General features: G+C 47.3%; 6 protein-coding genes across 6 annotated transcripts; 4 read left to right on the top strand and 2 right to left on the bottom strand.

Annotated features, from left to right (window-relative positions):
* Positions 1 to 801: 801 nt before the first annotated feature.
* GGS22DRAFT_188848 (uncharacterized protein) lies at positions 802 to 2,436 on the top strand (the record flags this gene model as incomplete). Its single annotated transcript, XM_047964770.1, has 8 exons — positions 802 to 925; positions 982 to 1,001; positions 1,068 to 1,104; positions 1,157 to 1,224; positions 1,278 to 1,529; positions 1,602 to 1,723; positions 1,775 to 1,836; positions 1,886 to 2,436. The coding sequence occupies 8 exons, from the start codon at positions 802 to 804 to the stop codon at positions 2,434 to 2,436; spliced, it is 1,236 nt and encodes a 411-aa protein (XP_047818472.1).
* A 590-nt stretch (positions 2,437 to 3,026) lies between these two features.
* GGS22DRAFT_163998 (exocyst complex component Sec6) lies at positions 3,027 to 5,604 on the top strand. The gene is made up of 2 exons (XM_047961457.1): positions 3,027 to 5,423; positions 5,511 to 5,604. The coding sequence occupies exons 1-2, from the start codon at positions 3,197 to 3,199 to the stop codon at positions 5,516 to 5,518; spliced, it is 2,235 nt and encodes a 744-aa protein (XP_047818471.1). The 5' UTR covers positions 3,027 to 3,196; the 3' UTR covers positions 5,519 to 5,604.
* A 4,310-nt stretch (positions 5,605 to 9,914) lies between these two features.
* On the top strand, positions 9,915 to 16,164 carry GGS22DRAFT_179973 (meiosis protein SPO22/ZIP4 like-domain-containing protein; the record flags this gene model as incomplete). Its single annotated transcript, XM_047963724.1, has 12 exons — positions 9,915 to 10,059; positions 10,185 to 10,207; positions 10,670 to 10,997; positions 11,061 to 11,806; positions 11,866 to 12,062; positions 13,039 to 13,373; positions 13,432 to 13,583; positions 13,637 to 14,374; positions 14,433 to 14,560; positions 14,615 to 15,039; positions 15,722 to 15,897; positions 15,958 to 16,164. 12 exons carry the CDS (start codon positions 9,915 to 9,917, stop codon positions 16,162 to 16,164), a joined length of 3,600 nt encoding a protein of 1,199 aa, XP_047818470.1.
* A 542-nt stretch (positions 16,165 to 16,706) lies between these two features.
* GGS22DRAFT_200377 (uncharacterized protein) lies at positions 16,707 to 17,269 on the top strand (the record flags this gene model as incomplete). Its single annotated transcript, XM_047966428.1, has 3 exons — positions 16,707 to 16,760; positions 16,865 to 16,987; positions 17,068 to 17,269. The coding sequence occupies exons 1-3, from the start codon at positions 16,732 to 16,734 to the stop codon at positions 17,267 to 17,269; spliced, it is 354 nt and encodes a 117-aa protein (XP_047818469.1). The 5' UTR covers positions 16,707 to 16,731.
* Positions 17,270 to 17,289: 20 nt separating this feature from the next.
* GGS22DRAFT_200375 (NAD(P)-binding protein) lies at positions 17,290 to 18,621 on the bottom strand. The gene has a single exon (XM_047966427.1). It carries the CDS (start codon positions 18,372 to 18,374, stop codon positions 17,355 to 17,357), a length of 1,020 nt encoding a protein of 339 aa, XP_047818468.1. The 5' UTR covers positions 18,375 to 18,621; the 3' UTR covers positions 17,290 to 17,354.
* Positions 18,622 to 18,739: 118 nt separating this feature from the next.
* On the bottom strand, positions 18,740 to 23,654 carry GGS22DRAFT_163970 (xanthine dehydrogenase). Its single transcript, XM_047961456.1, has 4 exons — positions 23,023 to 23,654; positions 20,760 to 22,961; positions 18,828 to 20,709; positions 18,740 to 18,769 (listed from the first exon to the last, which is right to left on the bottom strand). Exons 1-3 carry the CDS (start codon positions 23,208 to 23,210, stop codon positions 18,981 to 18,983), a joined length of 4,119 nt encoding a protein of 1,372 aa, XP_047818467.1. The 5' UTR covers positions 23,211 to 23,654; the 3' UTR covers positions 18,740 to 18,769; positions 18,828 to 18,980.
* Positions 23,655 to 23,897: the final 243 nt, after the last annotated feature.

Raw genomic sequence — 23,897 nt, 5'->3', positions numbered from 1 at the left:
TTCTCAAGCCCACCGGATTGGACCTTGAAGCTGCTATCTGCATAACGTTGTTGATATCGGAGAAAAAAGGGCTTGGGTGTACCTTGCCATCGACTAAAGCGGAAAAAATAGACTCAAAAAGGTTTAGGAAACGTGAAGGTTAAGGGCTGAGTCGGAAGCTTGTTCCCGTTACTAATAGATCTTGGTGTGCTCGTCTTGATCTAGTTGCAGCGATGAAACGCATTATCTATGATAGGAGAGAATAATATTTCACTTCTTGTTGCCCCTCCACTGATCACAATGTCGGAGCTGTCATGGAAATGGAAACTTGCAACCGAAGGTATCCCGTCGCTAGAGTCCCGATATGTTCTGACGAGATGCTGCTAGAACGTTAAGGTATATAAGTAAATATCGTGTCTAGTAAAGCTTTGGCGAAGTCAAACTCAACCTGAACGTAGTCCGGGGAGAGCTGATGGCAAAGTAAACCGTTCAAGATACTTCGGGGTAGTTAACCGAAGGGCACGCATTTCTGGGACCTAAATATGATCCTAGAACGCAGGTACCAAGCTCTCGGGATAGACAGCCGTGCATATCGACCCTTTTAGCGTCCAACCCTTGTCGTGAATTCGCATTATGAAAAATGTGACTGTTACAGATCGAATTAATAAGATAGGCCGTGCCCTACAGAAATTCTCGGCTCTTGATTTATGAGATCCGTTCAAAAGTGATGGGCATCCACAGTTTTTCCTCGACTTAGATCATTGAACATGGAATGATGGAAAAGGTTTCCCGGCGCGACGTTTGTTGTGGGTTATCGGCGCGATGGCTTCTTCAAAGACGCCTGCCGTTATCAGCGCCGGTGTGGTCTTGATCACCATTACCACGCTGGCCATGAGTTCAAGAATGGCGGCTCGTTGGATGTACAAAACGATGGGCTTTGACGATGGTTTGTTTACCCGCGATCTCTGAAAGTTGCTACAGTGATAAACTAATCGTTAGTAGTTCTGATCTCGATTAGTTGGGTATGTTCTTCCTGCGACAATATATGGCGATTCAAAATACCCATAACACCCTACTTACCATCATAGTTACTGTCCTTGGCGCTCTGCATTTGCGTTATGGTTGGTATGTATATAATAATTACCCCCTGAGATAACTGTGGACTAATTTCGACAAGCCATGCGATATGGGCTCGGCTATCATCACGACACCATCAACCCCGAAGATTATAAAATATTCCTTAAGGTAATAAACCGCCTATACTATTTGATGTTATTCTCTAAACCGATGATTATTAGATTCAAATAGCCTGCTCGGTCACATATAGCTGGGGGGTTCAAGCCGCGAAGGCTTCCTTTGCGGTCTTATACTTGAGGATTTTCCCTGAGGGTGACTTTAGGATTGTTAATAAAGTCTTGCTCGTGTTCGTCTTTTTGCAAGCTATCGAAGAAACTTGCGTCGTTGTCTTTAGGTGTCACCCCGTACAAAAATCGTGGGATCCCCAACTGGAGGGGTCGTGTCTTGATCTGCATCCTCTTTGGTACAGTACTGTGAGTAAAGCTGACCTAGGTATACCACTCCTTTTGCACAGGATGCTAAGATATATCGTTACACCTGTCTAGTTCGTCTTCAACCTAATTACCGACCTAATCCTGTTCATTGAACCTATCCCTTCCACATGGAAGCTTCAACTGCCGACTTCTAAGAAGCTTGGATTCATCTCTATGTTATCGCTGGGGTTATTGTAAGCAACCAGGTTCGAGTGTGAGTCGTTTTGCGCTAAACGTGCTTATAGAGTGACCGTGATTTCCGTCATACGCATCGTATATGCCACGGGCATAAGTACAGATGATACATGTAAGCAACCAAATTTTCTAAGTTGATGAAACTCGTTAACATCGAATAGTCGAGCTCGTCAACCCTCTTATATGGTCAACGGTCGAAATCTGCGCGCTTATTATATGCTCAAGCATACCATCAGTCAAACAAGTTGCCGTCAAGATCCCTGTCCTCAACCATTTGCTTGGCATATCATCTCTTGGAGAGTCGTTCGGACCGTCGAGAAAGAAGAGGAATTCGATACCGTTGGATAGCCGAGGTCACGGAGACTACATAAAATCAAAATCGCAGAAGTCGAGGACGTTAAGCATACAGAGATCAAATCCATTCGGTATGACGAGCCACGTGACGGCGGCAGCGGTGGAGGACACAATCAGTGAAAGTGGTAGCCAGGACGAGATATTCCCGAACAAGATTGACAAAAATGGGGTGATTAGGGTAACGACTGAAGTTCAGCATAACGTTGAATCAGGTTCGGATAGTGCGAGGCATTTCTCTAATTTGACATCACAGCATCGCCATGAATTGAAAAGCATCGTTGAGAGGCAAAGATCGAATCATGCTTCGCCAACGAAAGAGAACAGTTGCGATAAAAAGTGGTTACGCCGTTCGGGATAGGTCTCTAATACATCCAGTAATTAAAATAATAGTATAATGATCCATATGATTCTGATGGCCGTGGCATTGCTTGATTTACTGTTAAACAATTATGATAAATCAAATGTGAAAATCAATATATTTGGTGACGTAATAAATCAATAAGCAGCGGCTGACATAATCAAACCGGACATATAGCTTACGTAAATATGCTGATATATGCAACTAAACCATATAAGACGATTACATACAGCGACCGGACATTAGTTTGAGTCTGATCTGATAAACCTGAAGTACCGCCAAGATACAGATCAAGCTATTCTCTATTGGGTATGAGCTATACCCAATATAGCAACTTTTCAATCGCTGCTTTATGATTTTTGATCAAAAACTTACGTAATGATCGCTCATGAAGCCCACATTTTAAAAGCAGCAGCATTTTGACTACCATATCAGGGATAGTCAGTCTTGGCGGTACTTCAGGTCTACCAGATCAGGACTCAAACTAATGTCCGGCCGCTGTAACTCAATTATCTAATCAGATCATGCAGCTATACGGATACCTCTCAAAGCATCTTAAAGTTTACCTACGTCAATTCACACAATTCACACGTCTGAGCCACATTGAAACGATCCGAACTTGACTACGAATCCTCACATAACGATAGCGACACCGAACATAAACGGGCTTTAACACATGCGTAAATATAGGCTGGCTACGTGATGGTTTGAAATACAAGAATTCGCCCGACGGTCCTAGTGGTGCCCCGCCGACTTCACCATGGACGCGCCACCCGTCAAGCTCTCGGAGCTTCTCCGACACCCAGATGATCTCGATAAGATCCCCGCGTTGAAGCTGGAATTCACGCGCAAGAAAAATGCTGTCGACTCTCAGCTACGAGGTGGTCTACGGGAGCAATTGGAAACCACCCAAGCTGGCATGAATGGCATTACGGACGGCCAGAAGACGTTGCAGTTGATTAGAGACGAGATGATGAAGATCGATACCCTCTGCTCCGAGTCGCAGAACATGATCAAAGACTTTGCCAGCATCAACCTGGTATCCCAGGCCCATAGAAACTTCGGTGCTGTGGAAACGATGGTGGAAAACCTCCAGACGTTTAATGACCGCCTTAACAGGGTCGAGAACATGCTGAGAGAGGACGAGGCCGACAAGGAGAATATGCCGAATTTACTTGGAGTCCATTACGAATTAACGCAATTACGAAACATCCGAGACGACGCTATGGAACAGATACAACGAGCCGACGACCCGAGCTTACAATCTACGTTGGAGGATTACTTCTCGCGATTGGACGAGGCGATAGACTGGTTTGATGAGCATGTCGGCCTAGTCGCGCTTAACATGATCAACCTTTTGATTGCAGACAACAACAGCTTAGTCGTTCGTCTAGCTATCATCGTCGAAGCCGAAGAGAAGAGTGACCAAAGAGTCGAGGCCCTACAAGAAGCATTGAAGGATCATAAAGAAATGGCTACACGATTCCAAAGCATCACCGACGGCGCCAAGAAGGTTAGAGGATACAAGGAGAAATTCTTAAAGGCAATTTCCGTCAACTGCGAAGGACAATTCGCCGAAGTTAGAGGAGAATTCCTAGATGACCCTACGAAGCTGGATAAGATGATGAAGTGGTATTTTAATGACCTTAATGCTGTCAAGCAGGGGATGGTGTCCCTGATGCCCAAGAAGTGGAAGATCCTTAAGACTTTCGGGGATATATATCACCAGTTAATGCACGACTTCCTCGTCGGTATGATAGACGACCCGGATTCCAGTTCGGCAAATACACTGGAGATTATTAACTGGCCCGAGAAGTATTATAAGAAGATGCGGAAACTCGGCTTTTCAGAGGGCGATCTCAAGCCCCATGTCATCGACAACAGAGAGCAAGAGTTGGTTAAGGACTTCCGCCAGCTCATCATTAAGTTCCTCGATCAGTGGATCGAGAGAATCTTTGCCCAGGAAAAACGCGACTTCGCAGACCGAAATGTGGAGGGTTCTAACTTGGACACGGATGAGTATGGCTATTTCCGTACCAAGAATCTGGTCGACATGTGGCGCATGTTGCGAGAGCAGGTGGATGTTGCTGCGAACTCGCAGAGAACAGACGTAGCTGAGGGCGTCATTGATGCCATGTTCCTCCGGCTACGTGGCCGGCAGCAGTCATTCCAGAAGATGCTCGAAGAGGAAGCGGCAAGATACGAAGCCGGCAAGGTTCCCGAGTTAGAGGGTTTCCAGGCGTTGCAAGATTGGCTCATTGCCACTGCCAACGACCAAATGGCCTGCATCGACGACAACGAAGAAGAAGGTCGTTTCGCATACCTCTCGAGCTTCAAGCAAAAATTCGAACCTCTAGCCACGCCACAGTACATGGAGCGAGCCGAGAACGAGATCGCCTTGCTCCGAGAGAGTTATATCGATTTGAGTACCTGGTGCCTCAGCAAATTTGCCAGCCTTGTTATCGCGGTCGACTTCGGCTCGGTCATGCCGACCTTCTTCACGCCGAAATGGTACGAAACAACAGCGATGAAGCAAATGATCATCACGGTCGAAGAGTACATCGGCGACTACCAACAAGTACTGCACCACTCTCTCGTCGACATCTTCATCCAGATCCTAGCAGACGAGCTACTAGTCCAGTACCTCGGCAGCGTGCGCAACAAGGGCGCCAAGTTCCGGCGCACAGAGCCCTTCCAGGACAAGATCTTCAACGACGTAGCCACCGCCTTCGAGTACTTCCGCAGCTTACCCAACCAAGACCTCAGCGGCGAGATCACCCAAACCTGGCGCGTCACCGAGGACTTTAACAAGCTCCTCACGGCCCCTAAGGAACAGCTCCCCGACGTCTTCGAGGAGTTCAAGACCAAGTACTGGGACCTCCAGATCACGTGGGTCGAGGCCGTGCTTAGATCCAGAGACGACTTCGAGCGTGCGATGCTCAATTCGGTTAAGGCGCGCGCGGCGCAGATGGATGTTGTGAGGGGCCCTGAGACTATTATGGTTAAGATTAAGTAAGCTTGTTTGAGACAGAGAAAATGGGATTTTTGGAAGTTGGGGGTTGTTGGGCGTTTACATCCATAGGTACCTAGTGATAATAGCAATTTACTGATTTTGAGTCTGGTGTTTTTTTGCTACGGTGATGGTGATGCATGATATTTACATTAGGTAAGCGCCCAAGTATGATTAATAAGCTACATATAGTCCCGAGTCGTTTGATACTCTGAATAGTTGCTGAATCACCGCTTATTAATTACACTTCTCATGTCTCAGCCACGCCGTTTAGTGTCAACCTCAACCCTAACCCTAACCCCTAGTTCTGTTTGCAGGATGTTGTTTCCTGTACAGTGAGTGTACCTCGTATATGCTATGACTTACCCATCTGATGAGAGATACGGGAGTCTCCGAGAGTCTAGGAATGTGTCGAGTTAATCCCGGTGGGCCTAGGTACGTTAGAACATCCCAAAATCACGATCTCGGCCTCCCTGGCCCTTCGTAAGGATCGACCAATCATGCACAACCCGTACCTGGCATGCAGCCCGCACGGTTCCGCATCAAGAATGGAAGCTCCAACTCCGCCAGGCTAGAAAAAAAGGGGGAGGTCGGGGGGACGGCGCGTCTGCTCTGGGGGAGATTCCGCACATATCGATCGAGTCGATCCGAACCCCCTTTTCGGAGAAAGTCGGACATGTGCAATTTATTCTCGGATCCGGGCTATACGGCGGCCGCGTATGGCCGCAGAAAATTGGGTATGTTCGCATTATACATATATTTATTACCTAGTATTCTGTCCCGCAGGGTTAAGTTTGCGGCACTACCATTCAGGAGAAAGGGGCAGGTGAACCAATAGTGTCGATACCAAAGGAAACATTAGCTCCGGTGGATGTAGGTCTCTCTACTGGGCAGATAAGTTCTGTTACCTAGGTAGGTATGATCAGTTTACCTTGATATCCACTTACGTCGTATTCATTGTGGAAGTTACGTAATCCACGTCTCAACATATTCGGGGAGTACCTATGTCGTGTGCCTTCTTTGGTGGCAATCTGCAATAAGCTTACCTGATGAGTCAATATAGTTCCAGAGCTGAAATATAATGAGGCTCTGCATGTACTGTTTCAATACTTCGGGATGGTATTGGTTGAAGAGCCAGCTGAACGAAGCTTAAACCGCAAGAACCGGAAATCGAAGTAGCACTCCGTTCCCCAATGGAATATCGATGATTCGATGCAACAGCCCCTCCGCATGTATTGACAAGCGGTCAGTCAGTTTCCCGTAGGGAGGGAGCCGCTATCGAACGATGAGTAATCTCGGTGAGCCTGATGCGTAATCATTATAGGGGAACGATGTTTCATGATAATCCCTTACTGGCACCTGACGATCTGAAGATTAATAGAATCGGGTCAAGCCAAGGTACTAGGTTATGCAGTACACCAGGGGAAATGGTATCTCTGGTAACTGTACCTAAACCTATGTTGGATACTTAGTCGAACACGTACAACCAAGTTCAAGGAACAAGCGTCGTGTGTCCTGGAACCACAAAGGTCCCGATTCGAGGTCAGCTGCACGACCGATGTCGTAAATATGTTGCAAAAAGAAGCGAATATCGGATTCAGGCTGACTGCAGTACGAGATGAGCCTGCTGCTGAACGGAAACCGGGCTGCTGGTTTTATCGAGATCCTGCATCTAAGACTAGATGAGGAATGAAATGCATCGCCCCCCAGAAAGTTTATTGCGAAGCATTGCCTAAGCCACCGAATTTCCAACCTCGACGCAGCAGGGAAGGGAAGGATTGTCGGCATACCAATAGGTCAACTCGCGTGAATCTCATCTGCCGGAAACAACACGCCGTTGCGCCACGAATGGTGAATTGTTTATAAGCACGATCTTAGTTACACTTATCCCACAGGATCAACAAGCTTAACCAACTGGACGTCAAGTTTGGAGAACTAGTTATCCGGGTTTAAGTATTGATTGGTTAACTGCGTGATACAGCAACGGTGCAGTTAGTGACGCGTATGTTTTGATAAATACTGTCTGCAGTGGGCTTGCCGCCGGCAGCGCGAGTGCATATTCTTGCTTTATCAGGAGGTCGATGATCCGAAAAGCAGATACGCCAATAGCTTTCGTAGAACTCGTCCCCTGAACTCATACGATGTTCTAATTCCATTTTCAGCATAGTCGAGTTATACGAAAATCCTGTGAGGGCCAACTGGCACCAATACCAAGGTGCTATAATTCTTGAATAGGTAGTTATGAGTTTCGCTGTGGGTATTATTGTGCCTTGAAGATATAGGTCCAATTAGCTGGAGAAGACGAATTTGATAATACTAGGTAGTTGTCGTAACAATGTAACGATGCTAGATGACGTATTTTATCACAAATCTATGCGAGAATCCCTCTATCTGCGCGATGACGGTCGTACATATATTATTCAAATAAAAGACTATGAATTTGTCAGTATTACAGTGAATGATATGCGGAAAGGAGGGGTATACAACACCACAAGATACTGGAGTATACTGTTGTATTAAAGCCGCAAGTCGTCGTGACTCACCTCTAGGCTGAATTAGATGCCTACGTGATAATTCCCCTTATTTGATTGGCGTATTTGATCTTTCGCCTTTGGAGACAGCTAATAACCGTATTACGTTCCACGGTTTACATAGATGTAGCCGGTGTAGCTGGTGTAGTTCTTGGTCGTTTATGTAGGGATGTATGTAAGACTAAAAAGATTGATCGCCGGCATGGTTTATCCCAGCATCGATTTATCACATCGCGCTAGTCGATCGAGCCCTGCAGGGCGACGGCACGTTCTACACCCACGCCTACACCCAAGCCCATGCGGCGGCGGCACATGCAAACGGTTCTCCGCCGACATGGCGCTGCCATCTTGGCTTGGCTTGGAGGAATTTGTCGGTTTCTCTGCGCTAGATGCATGCGCTTTGCAGAGACTTTCAACCCGGCTCTCTGGAAGCAGACTTGGCAATGAAACTCGCAAGTTCGAGATCGTATATTTCAACAGCAAACAATGACAAACAGCAATGCGAGCCAAGCTAACAAGGCGACGCATATGGGGCTTGGCTTTGTGAATTGTTGCGCACTAAAGGTCCTTGGCATATGTGCGATGTCACGAGAAGTTGATAACCAATGTAGGTATGGTGTGTTTGGGAATTCTTGGGAAGGCTTGGTGATTCTTGGGTATGATAGAAACCTGGAGACAGCTAATTGCTAATTGCCAATTGCCATTTAAAAAGTCAAGTGACGCTTACTGCAGTCGTAGCATCCTAGCATCCTAGTAGCGTAATTGCCTTGCCTTCCAGTTTTCGAAAATTTTAAAATGTTACAACGACGTCACAATTCGTAACATTAATATCCATGGATGTATAAAATGGAGCAGGAGAGATAACCTCCAACTCAATGTTATTGGATGTACCTAGATAGTCCTGGTAGCCCTAAAAATTAAGTCCATTTCGTTCTATAACAACCGGCTAAGGTTGCCAACAATATAATCTTGTGAGGAGGTACCTAGAATTTATAACAGAACCTGCCCAGTGATGACTTAATCCTTGGAACCCCACTAAGTACCTCTAGTAGGTATGCCGAGAGCGCCCTCCTTGGAGACCCCCTGCCCCCCTGTAAAATTCTAACCCCTCGGCTCTCATGGCTTCATCCTACTGGATTAAGATGGACCCAGGCTTCTACGACCCTCGTCATTGGCCTCGTTGGTCACGCCTGAGCGTGATTCCCCGAATCAAACTCGAGGGTCTTTCATGTCAGGTTATTCATTCCTTCCTCTTCCAGCGCTCGAAAAGGGAAAGGAAAGGAAGAAGGAGAAAAGAGCGAGAAAGTAAGTTTAGGTAAATGTGGAGGAAGTTCCAACAAAGTTATTACTAGTAGGGACTTATAATTTATTGTACAATTTGCCATTGCCAACAATTTTCTTTTCTTACTACGAACTTTTTTTTAACCCACACCAAGAATCAACTAGGCACTAGGACGAGTTCGTCCCAAGAATCTTGCTTGTCCTTCTACATATCCGCGATCGCAACCGAGACTCTGTCTTGTTTGGATAAGAAAGGGGGAAACATTCAGGTACCTAGGTAATCTATCTAGAGACTAATTCCAATTGCTGGTTGCGATTTGGGTCTTGGGTCTTGGTTCTGGTCTTGGATTACACGTGGACGCCGATAGCCCTTCGGTCCGGCTAGATTTCTTTCTCTGTCGATCACGAAACGCCCCTCCAAAACTTCCGTCTCCCGTCTACCAAACGTCTTGTCCCCAGCAATTTGGGCATAACCCGTCGCCGACCAGCCGCTTCTTCTCGGGAAGCCCTTGAACAAATCATCTCTTGGTCCTGCACAAAGCCGTTGGCACCTAACTCGATTTTCCACGAGCTACATGTCCATTGCGTAACCCGAAGACCCAATGGGAGCTTTCTAGACAAAGCAGACCCGAGAGTATCTGAAGTAGGACGCAGACATGGAAAGCAATGGCAGCCACGCCAAGGACAAGAGGCCCGACAACGACGCCAGATCGAAGGACGACACCCCTACGACCTCAACCACCACCACACCACCCGATAATGCCAATAAGAGCCCCAAGAAGAGGCGCAAGGTAAACCATGGTATGCCGTGCTATTCTTCTAAAAAAGCCCCCCTAACTTATCTTTAACTTAACTCATTCATCTCGACTCCACCGTCGTCGTATCTACCCGTCGCATGGGCTAATTTTGGTCGCGCGTTCCTACAGCTTGTGTATACTGCCGTCGATCTGTAAGTCTTAAGTTTCTAAATCCCTTAACTCCCTTCATTTTAACCAGAGTTTGTCAAACCTTTGAACCTTCTAAAATTCATTGGTTCCACGTCTTACGTATCTACGCATATGTAGAAATGTCGGCACACCCCTACCCCCTTATTTTTTTTTACGGATGGTTATTTTATTTTATACTGCGACCGCCTAGGTTGCTGTGATGTCACGGGGGGGTTGATGCGCCCGATTTATTTTCTGTACTCTTGCGTGCTGTATGTGGACATGTGGGCGCGTGCGCGCGTTCTGTGCTTTGTTGTTGGGCTTCACAAACTGCTTGGCCAATACTAATATTTCCGGGTTTCTAGCATATGACTTGCGATCTCGTATGTAAGATCTGTTCCTACTTCTTGCGTCCATGGAGGGCGGGAATACTGCCCTGGTTTGCATGAGCCAAGATTGACCCGGGACCAACCCCTACTGAACAGGAGAGACCGTGTACGAGATGTATCAAGCGCAATATTGGACATCTCTGCCATGACGAGCCTCGGGATCCGGATTCCAAGAAGCCCAAAGGCTCCCACGGCGCGGCTGGACACGACGAATCAGATAACCAGCCTGAAATATCGCAAAATTCAATAGAACAGAGCGCTGCTGCAATGGCACCGCCTTCGTTTGACGGAACTGGAGCTGGTCAGAGAACCAAGCAAGGTTTTGGTGCAGGTGCACTAGGCCAGACAAACCCCCTACAGCTTGTGTCACCTAATCCGGTCTCTAATATGCAGGCCAATGGCTCTGGTAGCAATATGAACCAATGTAGGTTTTGTAAAACCCTTATGAATGTCGGTTGGGGAAAAACATGCTGAGCTGATCTCGTAGTCGGCGGGTTCTCTGACGCCTGGCTAACCGCCCAAAATCAATTCCACGATATGCACCATTACCATCCTCAATATATGCTTGCCCCAGAAGTCACCCACGAGTTTAACTTGCTCAATGATTTTTTAAATACCAGCCTTCTCGATGACGCCGGACATCTGCCGGATGATCAAAATCCGTATATCAGAAATAATCAGTCACAACCTAACCAATCCGACATGGCGGGCTACGCGAGCGGCAGTAATAATCTTCTAGCTACGGGCGCAATGCAGGCAGGCTCGATGCCTCCGCCGAGCACGGAGGCGAGCTCCAGCATCGTCCCGGTGGATAAGACGCGTGAATTCTACCTCCAAGCAGCAGATCCTTCGGGAAACGATACGCCCGAAGCGCGCATGCAACGTGTGATGAAGGCCAAGTACGACGCTGGTATGTTGAAGCCATTCAACTACATTAAGGGGTACGCCAGACTGTCGTCGTATATGGATGGTCATATCGCTCCCGCTTCGAAACAAAAGATCCTACGACAGCTAGATCGCTTTCGACCCAAGTTCCGCGAGAAGGTTCAAGGACTTACGGATATCGAATTGGTCTATGTAGAGATGTGGTTCGAGAAGACCCTGTTAGAATACGACCGGGTCTTTGCGGCCATGGCGGTTCCAGCTTGTTGCTGGAGAAGGACCGGAGAGATATTCAGGGGTAACAAGGAGATGGCCGAACTCATTCACGTTCCCGTGGAGAGACTACGAGACGTAGGACCATTCCGTAACCCTAGTAGTCGATTAGTCAGCTAACTAGATGTCATATTTAGGGGAAGATCTCACTACATGAGATACTGACGGAAGATTCGCTCGTTCGGTATTGGGAAGAATTTGGCACTATCGCGTTCGATGCGGCACACGACACGCTCCTAACAGCATGTGCTTTAAAGAACCCGGATGATCGATCGAACGACCCAATCGTGAACTGTTGCTTTTCGTTTATGATACGCAGAGATGACCACAAGATGTGAGTGAATCCTTAGTGCCCTTTAAATGCGGCCCAGCCATTTTACGTACGTCTGAAGAAGATGCTAATTATTCCCTCCGTTCCAATAATATAGACCCAGCCTCATCGTTGGCAATTTCCTTCCGCATGACCCTTCGCATTCTTCATAATCATGGCCATCCAGCATACAAATTTCCATTCAAATGTTCTACTTATTCCCTATTTATTCGTTAAAATGGGCATAGGGATTCACTACATTTTATACGTTGTTTAGGTATAGCATTTATATTCAACGTTGGTGGTTGCGTTGAAGTATGATAGATCCATACGTTTTAAAGCTTTCTAGAGCTTGGAAGCCACATCTCATTCTTAGTGGCAATTGTCGGATATGCACACCCATGGATCCTTGCAAGAAAGAGAGAGAGAGGAGGAGGGAGCGATGATACCACTTCGTTGGGAAGGTGTTATTAACCTTTCTGTTACGCCTTCCCTAGGTGGAAAATTAACTACAACGCTGCCTATCGACTCGTGCCTGACAATATCTAGACAGGACTCGAGCAAATAGAATTCTTACCTTTATCAACTTTTAGATTGTGTCCTATCTCTTCAGTGACGCCACATCTGAGAGAATGTACGAGATCCAGGATCGTCTAATATTGCCGTTCTTCTCTTCTCATACATAACCGATCTGGTGTCTTATGTGTCGAGGTATATGCAGCCATCGTCACTTCGTCCAAGATACCTAATACTCCTCCAGGTAACGCCCGTGACCGCGAGGTGTGACGAGTGAAACCACTTCATAATACACCAGATAGATATTTCGTCATATCGCTGGTCTGTTTTAATTTCATAGTGTGCCGCCATGGACGCATCCACTGGCCCCTCTCATCCCGCCCGAGAGAAATCTATTAATATTAAATTTCTCATATGTTCGTGCTCATCGTGTCTCTTCAAAATATACGCTAACTCGTTAAGCGTTCTGTCATGAACTCCAAAGGCGGCTACAGGAGAAGAATAATGAACACGAGCTGAAGGAACTCGTTGACAAGTTGGAGAATCAGATCAACACTGTCAAGGACTATTTTCTTAAGATTCATGGCCCACACCGCCACGCACAGCTCGACATGCCGGGCACTGATCTTTGGAATTTATGTGTTCAGATTAAACGACAAGATGACGCTGATGTCTCTCCAACAAGAAGCAAACTCCTAGCCCTTGCCCGGGTATTCTCATTTCTAATTCTGGCACTTGCACAACGGGGTAACCACAGCGAACCGGGAGATCTCCTTCGCCTGGAAAAATTGGCAATTAAAACCGGCAGATCGTGTATTGGTATGTTGCAGCTTCGTCCCACCCCAACTGCAGCACTGCGGGACTTACACCTGCATAGGGGCGGGCGAGCTCAGTTTCGCGCTCATGGTTCTGCAAAAAGCCGCCGACTGTAACGGATTGCTGCAGCATCTGCAAGCAAAGCTGCCAAGCGAGGAGCTAGACTCCTGCAGAAGACTAGAATCAGAGTATTTTACGCTTCGTATAGCACTGGTAAGGCGCATATTGCCATCTACCCCTCGTTCGGCCGCTCATATTTTCGCAAGGCCTGGAAAGAAGACCGCCTCGACGTGGCCGACCATCTATACGAAAAGATGCAGGATGGCAAAACCGATATAGATCCTACATCGGCTGAGAATTTGGCCGACTCGCTCTTCGAAATTGGGAAAGATCTAACAGAGAAGAAAAACTACCAATTGTCAGTCAAATGGCTGCAAAGGGCCTACGAAGTCATCAACGGCCAAGATCTAGAGCAACTGTCAAGAGAGGCCATTGAATTAAGATTGGCAATTTCCCAAGGGCTTATCCGCGCATATTTAGATCTGGATACAGCAGATGGCTTTCAGAAGGCCGAAAACCATGTCTGCTACATTGAATCTGAGATAGGTGACAAGCTTGTTGTTCTTTTGCTTAGATTAGAGCTTCTACTCAAGTCGCCAGCCGAAGTATTTGACAGCAGCGGATATGCCGGCGTTCTCCGCCGGATGATTAGGAGCCTTGATATTTCGGAATCGAGTTTCAACCTCGTAATACACCATATACGTAAACTTGACGATAAGAGCCCGAGCCTTGCCTGTTCGACTCTGGACGAATTCATAACATCACGAGTTTTGCCTACCCAACATGACCCCTGGGTGGAACGAGTTGCCGTCCTTCGCACTCGAATGGCAACATCGCACCAGGACACTCACGAAACAGTACAGGGTCTTTCGAACATATTCGATAGCGTTGAGGCTAACTTGGAAAAATCTTTGCCGGCTGCTGCTGTCCTTGCCATACAGATAGTTAGTTAACTGTCACATTCAATCCTGTCTCGTACGGACATGAGCTAATTAGTCTTAGCTCGTATGGAAAAGGGTTGATGCTTTATCTAGTCAAGGAGAGTTAGAGCTGGCAGAGAAATGGTGCCACGTAGCTATGCACCCAGCTCTCCGACATTCTGGTCCGGCGAATGCAGCGAAGATCGCTAGGTAAGCACTTATCAAGCTATGCAATGCGTCAGGGGTCTCACCGGATTCAACCAGGAAATTACTCGGTTGTGCCCTCCAAAGGAACAATTTAGAGAATGCTGCAGAGATTCTCAGATCCATGAGCGAACCAGCCAAGAAGGAGCCGATGACCTTATATCTGGCATACAAACTAGCACTTAGAACCGGAGATCGAGAAATGGCCTCCGAGTGTTTGAGAAATATCAGCGAGGTCTCGTCAAACGACCCGCAATACCTCTATGCATGCTGCATGGACGCACAGGAAGCCGAAGATAAGATGTGCGCAATCGAGGCATTGCAACATCTGATCCGAAAATGCGAATACAGTTCACCTGATGCGGTTCACTTGCCGGCCTTGCTTCGTGTTGTCATTCGTCTTGAAACATCATTAATGAATAATCAGGATTGCATTGATGACGTCTCCTTGCTTGTAGATGATATCTGTCAGGTTTTTGAAGGCGGTAAGTCTATTATATATTCGCTTCTGGGCGAAGTTGCAACTTGTGCTAAACTGCGTTAGCTGTAACGGCAATACAGAGAGATCATCGGGATAGCCAAGGTCACAAGCTTTTTACAGTAGAAGAACTAAATTGGTTCTGCAAGAATGCCTATAATTTGGGACTTAGGAACATACGCACTTGGCCGCCCACGCAGAGCATTCGTATTTTTCAATCATGCCTTTCGATAATTTCCCTGTATCCTCAAGACGTTCCTGCTCAAACAGCGAGCGACCTGTCGCTTCGGTCATTGTTTTGCCATTTCTTAATGGCAGCGATGCTCATAGCTCTAGCCCGGTCCGAAGACAACATCGAAACGCAGCTCCAGCGCTACCTCGTGATGCGCAATCACATCAAAAGCTTCGATGTAGAACTAGAATCCCGGTTAGAAACCCTGGACGAAATGTCTAGGGAAGACCTCCAAATGAAGCTTGAAGTTCTCCTAGTGTTCGACTTCGAAGGTGCTATCTGTCTTAAGTCATAGGATGACTTATCAGAGATCCTATTGAAGGCTAAAACTTGCGATAATCTATCAATATTCCAGGCAATGGCAGATTGTGTGCTCCGAGCTGAATCGATCCCTGGACAAGGTGCGATTCCTAACTAGAAGGTAGAAGAAAACGGTATAGCTACTGATCAGCTCTAGTCCTCTACTCCACGTTGCGCAAAATTATTAACCACATATTTTCGCTTGAACGATTCGATAATGAGAAGCTCGCCAAGTACTTACGATGCCTGCTTAAGGCTACACTTGCCTCAGAGCCCGAATTTCCCCTGAAGATCACCGAAGACATTTGTAGGCTTGTGAAACAATGCGCAGACGTAAGCCGTGATTACGATTTGAGACCCGAAATGGAAAAATCAATGCTAAGTATGTTTTAGAACCAAAAGCCCATCCCCCCTCAAGAGGTTGAATGGTTTGCGACGACGGCGTTCAATCACGGAGTGGACCTCTATGGGGCCAACGAAGATGAACTCAGTAGGAAGTGGGTTTCCCACGCACTCACATTAGCACACTACCACCAAGATGGAGGCGATTTAGAGCGAGAGCTTCAGAAGAGGCAGATTAACCTCAAATGGGATGCTTAACGGTATTTGATGCCAATTATGATGCCGAATTGTAGTCCGGTGGCGTTATTTGTGAAGCCTGACTAGCACCGTCGTGGCTTGGCGAATCTGTAGGCTGAAATGAAGCTATCCTTTGAATGTAGAAAACCGCGACCGTATCTCAGAATGCTAGCTTCAGCGATAATTAAGAATTAGCTAATAAAATAGATTGAAATGTATACGTGAAGTTGCAAAAATAGTAGTTTATAGCTTAGTCATAGCTAGAGATTCCAACTATTCGATCATGATTCATTACCGACTATAGAAGATTAATGATGTTGCATATTACCTACCTCCTAATTCGGTTTCAACTGATCTATCTCTTTTCCCGTTCGATTTTCATGCTGTAGAAAGTTAGAAAAGAAATGCGTTGTAATAGTTAAAAAAGCAATCATGACGTCTTCGATCCGGTCAGCCATACGCCATGGTCTCAGAATGCCACCAACTTTCTCGAATGTACAGAATCGCCATCATTTTCGTTCATTCTATTTATTGGAAACGAGACATTCTATTGGATTTTGTTCAATAAGACGATTTAGTGCGGGCAAAATGGTGAAGGATACGCAAACTGTCATCGAGTAAGTAAACTTCCCCTTTTTAACAGTTGGTAATCGTAAAGCGTAAATTGGCGGGAAAAAAACATTCTGCCCCTGTAAAAATCACTAATAGCAAGGGTTTCTAGGGAGTTTAACGACATTGTTAACATGTCGGCTTCGGACCTCGAGACGTGGCTTAAGGAGGAGGCTTCCGAATCAGCAGGCTGGAGTAAGAGCGACGGTTCAGGGGAGACGATCGGGCATGAGAGGTAAAATTTTCATCACATTCCCCCAATCTACTTCAATATTTTTTTAGGAAATCGTATTTACGGTAAATTAATCCTCTTAGCGGACGAAAGATCATAGAAATCCTACAGAAGAACCCGCGAAAAGACCCGGATAAGTACGACGAAGATGACGTCGACCACATGCGGCGTGTGGTGGCGTACTGTAAGCGACATTTGGCGCAGGAGGGAAAAGCAAAACAGGACCCGGATAGTAAAAGTGCGAGGAGTTTGAAGAATTGGGGGCACGATCCTAGTAAGGCGTAAAAGAGGGCTTTTTTTACCTAGTTTTGTATTGAGTATAGGGAAAGTACCTAGAGTGAATGAAGCATCAACATATCCTCAACTTCCTCTACTTATCCGCTTTCTTTACCATTTCCGCAATACACTCTTCCACCCCCTTACTCTTCACCCCCACACTCGCCAACAGCCTCTCAAGCGTCGGATCATCAACCTCGCACTCCTCATCCCGAATCGCCTCATACGTACCCGCCCACCACCTCACAGCGCCTCTATCCCCACCCCGTTCCTCAATATAATACCTCTCATACTCCTCCCTCCCCACAACCCTAACCCCCAACCCCTCCCCCCTAACCCTCCCCACCACCTCCGCCACCTCCGCCAAACTCCTCGCATCCCTCGCCCTCGACGAAAGATACACCGTCCTCCCATCAAACCCGCCATCCTCCGCCGCAACCACCAACGCGCTCCCAACCCCCAACTCCTTAATCCCAGTCCAACACACCCTCCCATCCCCCCGCACCGGCACAACCTCTCTCCCATCCCCACCCCCGTCGTTCCCGTTCCCGTAGCCGAACAGATATAGCGGCCACGACTCATTATACAACCCCTCGCGAAGAACCGTGACTTTCACCTTCCCCTCCGCAGAAAGTCGGGACAGATACGCTTCCGTGCGCAGATGCGCGCGCATTACGCCCGCTTTACTCGTGGAGCCGGGGGCTTGGGTTTGTGTGTTCCACGCGAATGCGAGGCTGGAGTAGTAGATATGTCCGACCCCGGCTTTAACAGCCGCGTCGATCGCTACGCGATGGTGTTTTTCCCGCCCCTCGCCGTCTTCTTTCTCCCTCCCGTCTTCATGCTCGAAGTCGAGGGCTACGTGGGGCGTTGAGACGAGGAATAGTTTATCGACGCCGCGTAATGCGTATTCGAATGTAGATGGGTCGTTGAAGGTGGCGTGGCGGACTTGTAGGGAGGGGTTTTGGGAGAGGAGGGAGGTCCAGGTTGGGGAGGAGGGGTGGGAGGATGTTAGGGGGATGATGGAGCTGGGTGGGTGGTTGGTGTGGGTTAGGAGTGCGGTGAGGGTTGCGTTGCCTAGTTTGCCTGAGGCGCCTGTTATTGCTATTGTGGACATGGTTCTTGTTGTTGTTGTTGTCGTTGCTTTTGAGTTGGGTGGTGAGAGTGATGAGTTTAGTGGCGATAGGGGAGGTTGTGTTGCGGGAATGTTGACGAACTTATACTGACGATGGGTTTCTATATAGTCGATTGTGAGTGGCCAGGTCGTTACTGATGATTAGGTAGGTATGAATTCCGTCTTCCCTCGTATATCTCAATAACCTCTGTTTATATAAGCCCAGTTAAGTAAAGGATGTGACATACCGAAACGTCATAGAAGCCTGTCTAATGGATTTATAATCAGCAATTCAGCCAAAATCATTACTAAAAAATATAACCCGAGTGGGTCATTATAGGATATAGTGCGATATTTTCTATACTCGCATGAAATCGTTGTCATTCGCCCTTGACTTCCTAATTAAGTATGTCAGATTCTCGCGATGCGAAAAGGGGTATATGGGATTACACGTACCTCGAATCTCGATGCATGCATACAAGTTAGGAAAATATGAGAGAGGTACCGAGTGAAGTAGATGACACTGAGCTACAATATTCAATCACTGCATTCCAATCTAAACTAGAAATGCTATGCCCGTCGTACATATGCCTTTGAAGGAGCCCTCCACTAAATCGCAATAAAAAAGCTCTTCTCGCCCTCCTTCGGTAACACCCTCGAGCGCTCCATAATCGGATCCACGCAGGAAAGCCTTATCCTCTCAGGCGTAGCTGGGCTCTCGAGTTTCAGTAGCCCATCATCCTCACCTCCCTCCGCGAACAGTTTCGCCTTAACCCCGTAATCAGAGCGCGCCGCCTTCAACGCGTCTCTTATGGCAAAGAACACCGAGCTTCCCATAAACAGCGGCGGCTCGCCGACGCCCCTGCTCCGCTGTATCGTGCGTAGGTCCTCCCACTCGACGCCCTTAAGTAGGCTAACGTTAAAGACCTGCGGGATGTCGCGGAACCCGGGGATTTTGTAGGCGCCAGGGCCCTTAGTGAACAGGTTACCCTTCATCGGTCCGTTACGCAGCCATAAGCTCTCTTCCATCGTGAATAGACCCAAACCCTGAGTGAAGGCACCTTCGATCTGGCCGTAATCGATGGACGGATTGATGGACCGACCGATGTCCATTTTTATATCGGCGCGTAGGCACGTCCAAGTCCCCGTTAAACAGTCGACCTCGACTTCGGCAGCCGTAACACCTTGCGTGAAGTAGAAGAACATCTTGCCCGTGTTCTCGCCCCATGTGTACCCGATCTCAGGCGTCTTGTAGAATCCGTTGGCGCTTAGGTTTACACGGTCGAAATAGGCGGCGTGGGCAATCTCTTTCATAGTGGCATTCGGTCCGAGCTTTTCTCTATACGATGCTAGTCTGGCATTGAGTTGTTCGCAAGCATTGAAGATAGCGTAACCGTTGAGGTCAGACGATGCCGAGGCAGCGGTGGCAGACGCATTTGCTACCGTGACAGTGGATGTCTCCGAGATATGGACACTTTCCATCGGTACCTGAAGTGCTTGTGCAGCGATGGTGATCATTTTAGTATGCAATCCTTGTCCCATTTCAGTGCCACCGTGTGCAACAAGAACCGATCCATCGTGGTAGATGTGCACTAAAGCGCCGGCTTGATTCAGCCATAGAGCTGTAAAGGAAATGCCAAATTTCGTAGGAATTATAGCCAACCCTCGTTTGCGCCACTTGTGCTCTGCATTGAATTTATCGACGGCCTTACGACGATTGGCGTAATCCGACTCTTCCTGAACTTGCTTATACATTAGAGGGACATGCCAGTCCTGGATACGCTGGTTGAAATGAGTCACATCATCAATCTTGTAGAAATTGATCTCGCGGAACTTTTCAACTGGGATGCCGAGCCGGTCGGCGACTTCAGACATGTAGGACTCAGCGAAGAATAAGCCCTGAGGTCCTCCAAATCCACGGAAGGCTGTGTTTGACATAGTGTTTGTCTTACACAAACGGCCGCGAACATGGACGTTGGGGATCTTATAACAGTTGTCACTATGAGACATAGATCGCTCGCATACGGCAGCGCTCAAGTCAAAAGACCAGCCAGCATTGTTGAAGATATCGAGATCCAGAGCTTGAAGTTTACCGTCCTTGTTTACGCCAACTTTCCACTTGCCGAGGAAAGGGTGCCGTTGACCAGATAATGCCATATCTTCATCTCGATCAAGCATACACCTGATTGGTCGCTTGGTTTTCTGTGCAGCTAATGCACATATGGTGCTGAGATGGACACATCTTGTCTCTTTACCACCAAAGCCGCCCCCTAGACGTTTTACGCGAGCAACTACTTTATTTGCTTGTACGCCCAGGATCTTAGATGCGTATGCTTGGCTAGAATGAAATTAGTAACGAATGAGTAACATATTACTGGCAAAACATACCTCTCATTGGGGTTTTGGCTACTGGTCCAGATTTCCATCTCGCCATCTTCTGGCTTAGGTATAGCAACGCAAGCATTAGTTTCAAGGTAGAAATGCTCTTGCCCTCCCATTCGCGTGACGCCTGAGAAAGTGTAGTCGCAATTCTTGAAAGCCTCTTCCGGGTCGCCCTTCTTGATATACCGGAAATATTTGTGGAAACTCTCTTTTTCGATTGCTTCCTCCATCGTGAAAATAGCAGGAAGGTCTTCGTACTCAATTTTCACAGCCCTAACTCCTTGGGATGCCTTTGCCTTAGTGGTAGCTAAAACGATCGCGATCGGCTGACCGGCAGTGAACACCTCATCTTCAACGAAGAATAGATCGTCGAAGTTTGGCGCACCCCATTTGTTGTGTTCTGGATCATGTAAGTCATCCTTGTCAACAATATCAATGACACCGGGTATATCCAATGCTGCGGAGTAATCGATTGACTTGATCTTTGCGTGTGCTCTCGTCGACAGTACTAGGCATCCGTGGAGTTCGTTCTTGAGTGGTGGAATATCATCAGTGTACTGTGCCTCCCCTGTGGTCTGTTTTAAAGCCGCAACGTGGTTAGCTGCCTTTCCAAGCGGACCTTTAACATATGCAGTAGTTGCGTCTTCATCTTTCCAGCCAGATGACAATACTCGTTCAAGCTCCTCGACAGCTTGACTATCACCATGCGCACTCTCAGCGTTGATACCTGATAGGACATCGTGATAGAAACGGTAAAAGAAGCCAAGTGCTAATGACTTCCGATATGAAGCCATACCTCCCGGAACACTAAAGACAAGATCGAAATCGGACTCGAGTGCATTCATGGCCCCTTCCAAGGTTTCAGGATGAGCGAACAGTTTGCCCTTGAGATATTCATTGGCCTTTTTCGCCGCCACTGTAAACGGAGCCATACCGCCGTAGACCAAGTTACAATGCTCCACAACACCCTTTTGGTCTAACGTGACGTGTAGAGCCCCAGTCACAATGGCTATATCATCGTCTTTACGCTTTGCTTGTTTGTACGCTTTAAAGTAGTCGCCTTTCTCGCGAGTGACGGGAATACGAATAGACGCAAGGATCGCATCTTGTTCCAAGGCTGTCCTACGATAACCCCTAAAGAATGTCGCCATGGGGATCTCGGTCTCTTTGCCTAGTGATTTGGCAACTAGAACGCAATCGGCTGCCATGAAGACTGGATTCAAATCGGAGATGGGAGAAGCTGTAACAAGGTTTCCGGCAGGAGTCCCAACGTTTCTGATCTGACGTCCCGCGAAGTATTTAAGTTGCTTATAAATAGCTTGAAATATTTGGCCTCTTGCTTCGCCATAGTGTTTGATAGCATCCTGGCAAATATTCTCCAGGTCTGTGAGTACAACGTTTCCGCCGATCTCAAGATGGTCGTCCTTGAAGGAATAATGTCGCAACTCGGGGATATCCCCAACAAATACCGAGACGGGGTATTGCAAAGCCTTGAATTTGACTTCAATCTGTGTTTCTGTACTCCCACCAATAATCTTTGCGCTGGGATAGACGCTTTTTATCTCCAGTAGTTGGTCCAGTGTGACGGGCCGATACCACCTTTTCCGCTTATTTCCAAAGGAAAGCGGCTTAAATGTATGTTTCTTTAGCGACGGTGGAAATATGAGCTGGGTATCTGGGTTATATTCGATGAAGCCTGGAGGTGTAAACTTCTTGATGGGTTGACTGTCGGTGAGATCATTACTCTTACAACATCCTCCCCCTTCGCCGTTGCCATTTTCCATGCAACAGCCGGAACCACCATTCGCCGTGCTTTTACCGCAGGGACTCTTGTTACTGGCACTAAAGGTATGGGCTGCATCCAGGATCGAACGATAACCGGTGCATCGGCATAGGTTACCATCGAATGCCTCTTCGATGTCATGTTCGGTGGGGTTTTCGTTGTTTCTTAATAGAGCGTACAAGCTCATGACGATGCCTGGGGTACAAAATCCACATTGACTTCCATTCCCCTTGGCTATACGTTCTTGGGTCGGGTGAGGTTGTTTTACATTTCCTATACCCTCGACTGTTATAACATGTTTCCCGTCGACACTAGCGAGGGGCGCTAGACAGGCGTTGACGCTGGCATGGTATATTTGTTTGGTAGTCGGGTTATATTGGCTGACTACGACTGTGCAGGCACCGCATCCGCCTTCTCCGCAACCACTACAATGGTGTATCTATTAGCGAAATTCATTGTATTAATCGAGTTACCTTTCTAGCTTACAGCTTGGTTCCGGTTAAGCCAATACCTCTGAGATATTCAAGCAATGTCACCTCGGGATCAATTTCATCGAGCACTACTCGGGTACCATTGAGATAAAAGCGAATCGTATCATCGTATACGGTGGTTAAGGCTAATCCTCCAGTTTCTAAGGCCGGGTCTCTCTCGGGTGAGATGGCAATTGGGGCCATGATGTCAGCTCCCTTGTTTCAACTCCGACTTCAATAATGTGGCGTCGCAAAGTTAAGATTCCATTCGGATATCCGAGGGACAAATCGTGTAGCTATAGCGCAACGTCGTCGACTAGATCGATAAAACTTGGGAGGAAGAATAGTAGTTTCTTAGGTTCTCCTTTGAACAACGTGACAATAGACAATAGCTAGCAAACAACACAATGACATTGAAGTAAGAATGTCGAAAGTATAGGTCACGCCTTATTGGGGTGGCAATCCACGTCTTGTCCTGACTCCGACCAGATAGGTAGTAGGTATTCGGTCAGTCGCCGGGATCCGATGGGTAGCTACCTCTAGGTAAGGTACAAAGCTCTGATATCTGAGCCGCCATTTGATAGATCCAATGGATATGACACAAATGGGGCGAATCAGAAATGTGAGATATCCAATTAGGTTCTAGAAGTTTGTTGGTATGAGAAGATACGCATATCAAAGAGGGAGGCGGGCAAGGATAGAGGGGTTCTTAAATCGGGGGCTAAACCAAGCCCGGTCAACCCCACTCAGTAGCGGGGTTAGCTTAATCTGCTTAGGTAAGCTTATCCTCTCTAGCTTTATCTTGGAGATCCATTTCTTCGGCAGACTCCGGTTCCCTACCCGGACTTTCTTTTTACTCCGGCTTAAACCTTCGGAGTTGCTAGACAGCGA

Source organism: Annulohypoxylon maeteangense (assembly GCF_022496945.1).
Source record: "Annulohypoxylon maeteangense strain CBS 123835 unplaced genomic scaffold GGS22scaffold_9, whole genome shotgun sequence".
Lineage (NCBI taxonomy): Eukaryota > Fungi > Ascomycota > Sordariomycetes > Xylariales > Hypoxylaceae > Annulohypoxylon > Annulohypoxylon maeteangense.
This window is presented reverse-complemented; position numbering and strand designations above follow the sequence as displayed.